General features: G+C 27.7%; 2 protein-coding genes across 3 annotated transcripts in view; one reads left to right on the forward strand and one right to left on the reverse strand.

The window, feature by feature from the left end:
- Positions 1-3,909, forward strand: part of LOC105463025 (protein FAM192A) — a 6,364-nt gene extending 2,455 nt beyond the window's left edge. Inside the window, exons 2-5 of one of the 2 annotated variants that reach the window (XM_011710031.1) lie at positions 657-755; positions 1,085-1,301; positions 1,520-1,587; positions 2,068-3,909. In XM_011710031.1, coding sequence (XP_011708333.1) covers positions 657-755; positions 1,085-1,301; positions 1,520-1,587; positions 2,068-2,411 — 728 coding nt within the window. In that variant the 3' untranslated portion in view covers positions 2,412-3,909. The remainder of the gene's footprint in view (positions 1-656; positions 756-1,084; positions 1,302-1,519; positions 1,588-2,067) is intronic. The other variant, XM_011710032.1, reaches the window with a different exon arrangement.
- Positions 3,910-4,424: 515 nt separating this feature from the next.
- On the reverse strand, positions 4,425-8,117 carry LOC105463026 (sulfotransferase 1C4-like). Its single transcript, XM_011710033.1, has 5 exons — positions 7,997-8,117; positions 7,517-7,712; positions 6,824-6,950; positions 5,244-5,338; positions 4,425-4,775 (listed from the first exon to the last, which is right to left on the reverse strand). The coding sequence occupies exons 1-5, from the start codon at positions 8,086-8,088 to the stop codon at positions 4,476-4,478; spliced, it is 810 nt and encodes a 269-aa protein (XP_011708335.1). The 5' UTR covers positions 8,089-8,117; the 3' UTR covers positions 4,425-4,475.
- Positions 8,118-8,502: the final 385 nt, after the last annotated feature.

The following is an 8,502-nucleotide window of genomic DNA, read 5'->3' on the forward strand; positions in this document are numbered from 1 at the left end:
TTGCCAGCCCGCTCAGAGATGTGTATAAGAGACAGCTCTACAATTTTTTTCCATACAATCACAATCGTTTTGAATTGAGAGTTGTATATCCTATTTATCAGAGTTGGGAAGTGACTCGTTACTTGTAACGAAGTTACAGTTACTTTTTTTCAATAACTGCAACCTCGTTACTTTCTTTCTATGTGTAACTGTAACTTTGTTGGATTTTTTAAGTAATTAGTAACTTAATAGTTTATTACCTTTACAGTTACTTTATATATGTCAAATCGTCACTTTCATGGATCAAAATTATGCAACACTTTCGCTCAATCACCTAATCGTAACGTTGATTGTAATTATGGGAAATATTTAAATGCTCATATTTAAATACGCAAATTACTTTTCTTTTTTAAATAAAATTATATGATATGTGAATGTAAATCTTTTTTTTTTATAATGCTACTGTTGTTCTACTAAAAGTAACTGAAAAGTAACGATTTGTTACTTTTTGAGTAACCGTAACGTGTTACTTTTCAGAGTCTCGGTAACTTGTAACTGTAACTAGTTACTTTTACAAAGTAACTGTCCCAACCCTGATATTTATTAAATTAGATTCATCGATTCTGAGTGTTTACGAATAATTGGTAGGTCTTATTTTTCTAACGATCATCTTACAGAGGCTCCAGACGAACCTTACGATCCTAGATCATTGTACGAGAGATTACAGGAGCAGAAAAATAAAAGGGATATAGAGTATGAAGAGGCTCATAAACTAAGTAAGAAAGTAAAATTGATTTTCCTTAAATTATTGTTCTATAACAAATCTAATATTTATTTGGCTTCTAACAGTAAATTAATTTATCCTTGTTGACATAAATTGTGAAATTAGAAATCATCCTTTTCTGTTCTTTATAAATTTATGCTGGAAAAAGATAGCAAATGTTATCTGTGTCAATTATTTGCTAATAATTTAAAATAATCTAAATTGTCAAAATATTGTGGAAATATCTGAATACATTTAACTATATTTCTAATATTTAAATTTTTTTGTTCAAAATCACATTCTAAAAAAGTATGTATCTTGATGTGTATATTTATTTTTAAGAAAATATGATCAAAGGATTGGATGACGATGAAGTAGAGTTTCTGGACTTGATTGATAGAACTAAGATGGAGGAAGAACGTAAGAAGAATCTTGAGGAAGAAAAAGAAATGCGTGATTTTAAAGCCGCAGTTGCTTCTCTTCAGGAACAAAAATTAAATGAAAAGTTAAAACAAGAATTGAAGAGTTTGCCTGTCAATAAAAATGCTGCCTGTGGAAGGTACTGTGAAGGACAAATTTAAGTTATAACACAACGTGTAATATCTTAATATTATATTTGACGTTAATATCATTATTTTATATTTCAATTTCATGGTAATCCTCTATTTTAAAAGCTATGGTATCGAATAAAATTTAAATCCAGAGATTAATTCTTAAATATTTAATAATATGATGATAGGAATTCTTCAATTTTAATTATTTTTTATTGTCTTTTAGTAGCCGCACTTCGCAGTTAAAGTTACCTGCAGGCGTTGTATTGAAGCGGTCTGACAAACAGAAACAAGGTAAAAGTTATAAAAATATCTTACGAAGAAGCGTATTCTGCATAATATAAAAGGGTGGGTGCTACCAGGAAAAACCGGGAAAACCTGAAATTCTCAGGGAATTTCATTTTTATCCTTGAAAATCATAGATTCTCATGGAATTTTACTGGCACTCAGGGCAATTTTTTGAATTTTACTTTTAAATTTAATTTTATCCCTTCAGAAAGTAAACGTGGCCCCATATCGAAGGCCCCTGATATTGATAGTTAATTTATTTTAAAATTGACATACTATATAAAGACTCTTCAATCTAAAAAATGATAATCTGGAAATAATAAATCAGGCATTAGCAAGAGAAAGTTGTATTGAGAAATTCTCTGATATTACCTGGAATTTTGAATAAAATTCCTGGAAAATTCTTTCAGGGAATTCTTTTTTCAAAATTTGAGTACCCACCCTGTATAATATAATCTGTATTAATTGCTGGTCTTATTTATGCAGAGGACGCACCTAAAGGAATAAAAAGAAAATTGTCCCCATCCGAAGATGGCGCCGATACTAGCAAAAAGAAAGAGCTACATACGGCTTGCGAGCCAGCAGCAGATACTTCCCTTCCTAGTCTCGAATCAGATAAACAAAACGATGAAACTGTACCGGATCAAGTAGATACAAATAGCGGACTGAAATGTATTGGCATATTACCTGGTCTCGGTACATACGATAATTCCAGTGACAGTGATTGTAGTTCCGACACAGATCAGGAAACGGAACCGAACCCATCCGTATACGATATGTTAGGTCGAAAGATAAAATTGTTGAAAGATAAGGAGAAAAGCGCTGAATGATATGTAAATTCATACGTATATGTACATGTCTATACGAATGTATGTATGTATGTATGTATGACAAGATAATTGTGAATATAGGAGAAAAAAAATTATATACCATTGTATCGCAATAATTATACATGTATTTGAAACATATTACGATCGGATACATTATATACTTTCTGTTACATTTAGCGAGAAAACATGCCCGTCTAATCTTAATCTGTTTGCTGGAATTTCCATGTTAAATTTAAATTTCATGATCAGTTTGAATATTTCACGTGTGTTGATTTTAATAATTATATATATTTGATCATAATTTCAAATTTTGTAATGTATGCATATAATAATCCAATTGGCGCATATTGCTATGAAACGTATTGGTGTAACATTTTAATTTTTCAATCGAATAATTATAAACAAGATTATATACGTTTTTTTTTTTATGTTTTCGCATCGCTACTTCCAATATTTTCCTAGTATTTATCAAATATTTCGAATTTTATATTAAAATCTTATGCATATTTTCGCTTTTTATTTAACCGCATTAATTGTCGTTTCAATATTTATTGATGTAACTCAAATATATGTTTGACAATTATTATATGTCAAATTGACTTTACATTATTGACATCACACGTTGTATTAGTTGTATATAAATGAATTGATGATATAGATTGTACAACACGCTCTACTTTCAATTCTTTGATACTTCTTGATAAGACAATTTTCCAAAATGAATTTCTAATTGAAAACCATTTTGATTTTGATTATAAATATTTTTACATCCACACCGTTCAATAAGAATTCACCGAGATTTTACTGTTTTCGAAAAATTATCACTTGTTTTTTGTAAATCAACGGAATCTTCCATCGTTTTTTAGTGACAGATTTCGTAACTTTTCTTGAAACAATTCGGTGGGGCTTCTTGAATTTAATACCCAACTGATGAGATGCTTTAAATAAAGAATTTAAATTTCCTATTTCTTCTTGAACTTTGTTCATCTTTAAAATTTTCAGGCACACTAATCTTTTTTATCAGATATCTATAAGCCTAAGTCTAAAAACACATTGCATGTATTTTCGTGTAATCCGCGTTCAAAACCGTTTTCATTTACAATTAGTACAAATGCACTGCAGAATTTTTGTATTAGGTAAATACATATATTAACACACAAAAATTAGACAGTTCTAGACGCTATATTGAACTAAGAGCAGGTAAAACAAATCTAAATTTCTTAATTTTTTTTTAATTTTTGACATAAAGCGATCGGTTTAATTAATATAAGTTTGTGCTTATACTTTAAGTTGTGGAAAAGGATTTTTAAATCTGTAAAGGCAGTTAGAAAAGTAGGGTGTTGAAAAATAATCGCATTCGATCAGTAAAATCAACGACTCTTTATTTAACCCTGTATAAAATATGTAAAGATTGTATGTCTACATGATTTTTTACATATTGCAAATCGAAGGGCTTCATTTTTTTAGACGAAAATAAATAAAATATATTTTGAAAATATTTCGTGTCTATAATGTTAATTATGAAAAAATTAATTCAGCGACCTAATGTTTTTGGAATGACATTGAATAAATGTTGAATCCAATATTCCTGAATTTGAATTGCAATGTCTTTTCAGCGTTTGGCAAGTATGAACATTTCTGCAATGTCTTTTGAATGTTGAATCTATATTTCGCAATGTTGATGCTATACATTCACAATGTTGCAATTCAATGTTTCTGAAATGTTGATTCAATGTTTGTGTGCTATATGCATTAATGATCATACTTTAAAAAAGATTTTATTCGTATAACTGTAATATATTGGCTTATTTTTATTTCAATAATATAATCATAATATTGGTATTCTATATATTGAAACTAACTAACTATTAATTAACTTTTACGTGCCCCCTGTATTATAGTTATTTTAAATGAATTTTATGAATTATTTTAATTATATTTTAAAGGATTTATTCCTTTTAAATGCGAATATATATATTAAATTTAAAAAAATATATATTTATTAAATAATTAATTAAGCTAGAGTTTCTGAAAATTAAATTCTTTTTGACGTTGTACAACTCTTTAATTGTTTATATTATTGTTAAAAACTGGGAAACGCAGATCGGTATCTTTAAGATTTTCTTCGATCCATTTTTGAATTTTGGCATCTAATTCTGGAGTAAAGATATTGCAATCGCCGTTCTTTCCTCTAACGAAACTTTCCCTCTCCATAATCCCGCAAGCTCTCATCTCAGAATAGTTGACCATCGGGTTGTTCCGAAAATTTTTAATATTTAAATATTCAGCCACTTTGTTCACTTCTTCATCACTATATGTTTTACCCAAGAATTTTGCTATCTTCTTAATTGCTTTCGGGAGATCCTAGAACATATTTAATATAGTTTTCTTTAGTGCAGCATACATATATTACATAAAAAATTCAAAATAGTAAGCTCAGACAATAAGAATGTTAATTATTTTGTAAATTAGTTATTATATAATTATAAATATATTTTATTATATATATAATATATATTTACATACATTAAGTTGAGTATAGAATTCAAATGTTTAGAATATAAATATTTAAAAAGAATTATAATTATTGTTATGATTTATGATGAGAATTATATCATTTTTATGATCTAAAATATGTTATAATATCAAAAAACTTTTTCTCAATATTCTTTGTATTAAATAATTAAAATAAAATGATAAAAAATAGAAGAGTATATTTTACACAACGTACTATTATATAAACAATTTAAATAAAAAGGTTATTTTATAAAATATACCGAATATATAAACAAATATATTTAATTGATTAAAATATAAAATTGTCTAACTTACGTATGTTATTTCCTCATAAAATAAAAATAGAAGATTTTTGGAATTTCTTAAGGCCCAAGCCTCTTTTAAATGTTCCCAATAAGGTGACCAGGGTGCTAGAAAAAGATTGTAATTTAAGATTTTGTTTTAATTTATTTTTTTAAAACTCCTCCTTCCACCTTTTGCCTTCCACGAAAAGAGAACAAATATTTATAAAGCGAATACATTTTATTGTTGTCAGAAATATAAGCAATTAAGTAAAGATACAGAATATTTCAAAAAGAAAGATCAATGCTTTGAGAGATCATAGAATAGATCTTTCTAAAAAGAGAAGATGTGGATGAGCATCTTATTTCAAAAAGGGTTTTTTTTCTGAAATAAGGCTATTTGAATTTAGAGAATAGTTTTTTCCCTTTCTTTGTTTTTATAAAATATCACACGCAACTGATATTCTACGGAGAACGTAATTAACAGAATTATCTCGAAAATGTTACATATTAAACGGCAGGTCCATGACCTCAACCTTTAAACGGATACGGATTTGCTTAACGCGACGTACATTCCGTTTATTGACAAGATATAAATAAACTTTTTATTTTTAATATCATATTATTCCTATTTGGCTTGGTAGTTTGTAATCTTGTAAACGTTTTATGATCTCATTTTAGTTCCGTGTAGTTTGGTTTAAATTTTTACTTAACTCTTCTTCTCTTTGACGTTTTCAAAAGAAATTTATCTTTTTTAATAATTTAATTTATTATTTGTGTGCGTTTTACTCTAAGAAGTTTCGACTAGTGTGGAGCGTTATACGATTGCCTGCAACGAAGTAAACCGCAATTATATATAATAGAAATTAATTAGAAGTTAGTCGTAACGTTGTGTAACCGATGGTTTCTTGACACACATAGCCTGCTGTCCATCCGGCATTGAAACAGGCTGAGAATTAATTTACGGCTTGATCGTGGATCTTGCGAACGGTCTGAGATTCAGGTAAACATGTTTACACGGAATTTTTTGTATAAGATTAATTTGTAATCATTGAAGATGGCCTCAAGATAAGCCGAACGTCTGAGACATACTAAATTTGAAGATTATATTATTATGTAACCGATACTGGTTTACGTTTGCAATTGCGCACCATTTACCGCGCTGACTCCTCATGCCTTTTTATGATTCTAGATTAAATATATGTATATCTAGAATATTATGTGCACGCAAAGAACGTTTTTGTTAAAAGGTCTAAAAATTTTACTGAATACAAATCTGAAAATAATTTTCTGTTAAATCGTCAAAATATTTTGTTGGAATATTAAAACTGATAAGCATCACTTATAAAACGTTTGGACATTCGAGCAATCATTTTGACTTTCACACAAAATTATTTTGATTATTGAACAAAAATTATTTTCAAATCTGAATTCAGGAAAATTGTTCTTTCCGTGTGTATGTAGAAATAAATAAATACCCACTTACAAATAAGACTTCTAGAAATATTTTGGGCATTTGTGGAACTGTCAAATAACACAAATATCTGTGCACGATAAAATATAAAAAAATAAGAAACATATATGGCTCTTTCTCTGGAGATATTTTCTACTTACTCAAATTATTTATAAAATAGTCCAAAAAGGTGGCAAAATCACCGACGTATCCTTGTGTCTTTATATCAGTATTGAGATGATACCATGACGTAACTACATCTTTCGGATTACGAGCAACATAGACAACCTTCGAGAAAAGCGTCATGAAATTATAGATGATATTTATTAACAATTAGTAACGTTTCTCTCATTGGGCCGCCTTCAATTTGGCTAATTTAGCGGTTTCTTTGTGTTTCTACATTACAAATACTAAATAAAAAAACGTTAAAAATTCCAATAACGTCCTTTTTCTTGCAGTTATCACAATGACCTTGTGGAAGACAAAAAATTAATATGCAATTTGAAAATAAAATTAAATAAAATTTGATTGAAAAAATGACAAAATATCTGTTTTATTAATTTTATTTGGTATACAATTTTTATGAGATACTTTATATTCAATCAAAAATGAGATTTTTAGTGATGTTTATTCAATTTATGGCTTATATGAAGATTTACAGTTTTTCCGATCTTTACTGAAAAAATACGATTTACCATAACTTTGGTTCACTCAGCACTATTCTCAGTAATTCCTTTTTCTTGTGTGTGTCTACATTTTAAATATTAAATAAAAAATGCTACATAAGCCAAATTGAAGGGGGCCTAATGAAAAACATTACTTGTAAGAAATCTGAATTTTTTTTTAGATATTACCTTACAACCAACTTCCAAAATTCCAGGAAGCATGCTGAATGGGAAATGGCTTTTAATAAATCGGGGCGATTGCATTTCAGCGATAACCTCGTAACCAGGTTTAGCTATCTCCCGGCAGAATTGCTGTTTCACCTTATCATGTTTATTCATATTTAAAAATTCACAAGTCACTTCAGGATGATTAAACAAGCTAAACCTAAAATGAAATAAAAATATATATACAATTTGACAGAAATGACAAAAATAATAAATTATTTAATATCTCAATTACTTTGATATTTTTAATATCACATAATTTAGTTCGTTTGTTCATATTATATGCAATAATTATAAGCGATAAACAATATAAGAAATTATCCTAAATATTGGAAATAAAATATATGAATTAAAATCAAAATTATATGATTTATGATTATATTATTTGCCAAGAGATGTAGAAATACTGTTTATTTATACTTTCATTTTTATCACCGTACTAACTCGAGAAAGGGAAACCTCTCTGTAAGCAGACGCTTTCTTGCTACGTCGAAGTCCAAATCGTTGGCCAATAGCCAGATAAGTTCTTGTGTCATTGTTGTTCCTATAATTTAATAGAAATATCAATAATTCCTTTTTTACAAAATATCAATATTCCTTTTTGTACAAAACAAGTAAAAAAACAAGTGAATTATCTCTTCCCTTATTAAAGTGATTTCAAATAAAATTCAAAAGATTTAAATAAAAAGAATATGTACAACCTAAATTTAAAGGTATTTGAAAATTATAATTGTAAAAAATTGAAATATTAAATAAAAAGACATAATTCTGAAAGTTGAGAAAAGTAGATAATAGATATAGATATATAATGAAAGAAAACATTTGAAAAGTATTACATAGTTAATTAAAAGATGCCTACAAAATTAGAATAATGCTTAAATATATATAATTGTAAAAAATTGAAATATTAAATAAAAAGACATAATTCTGAAAGTTGAGATCGGTAGAGC

The sequence above is a fragment of the Wasmannia auropunctata genome, unplaced genomic scaffold (genome assembly GCF_000956235.1).
Source record: "Wasmannia auropunctata unplaced genomic scaffold, wasmannia.A_1.0 LD336092.1, whole genome shotgun sequence".
Classification (NCBI taxonomy): Eukaryota; Metazoa; Arthropoda; class Insecta; order Hymenoptera; family Formicidae; genus Wasmannia; species Wasmannia auropunctata.

Coding starts and splice junctions, on each gene's coding strand:
- LOC105463026 (XM_011710033.1), bottom strand. CDS start 8,088: ATGACACAAGAACTTATCTGGCTATTGGCCAACGATTTGGACTTCGAC. Junction 7,713..7,996: donor GAGAGGTTTCCCTTTCTCGA/GTTAGTACGGTG, acceptor ATTTCATTTTAG/GTTTAGCTTGTTTAATCATC. Junction 5,339..6,823: donor CTATTTTATAAATAATTTGA/GTAAGTAGAAAA, acceptor ATCTTTTTCTAG/CACCCTGGTCACCTTATTGG.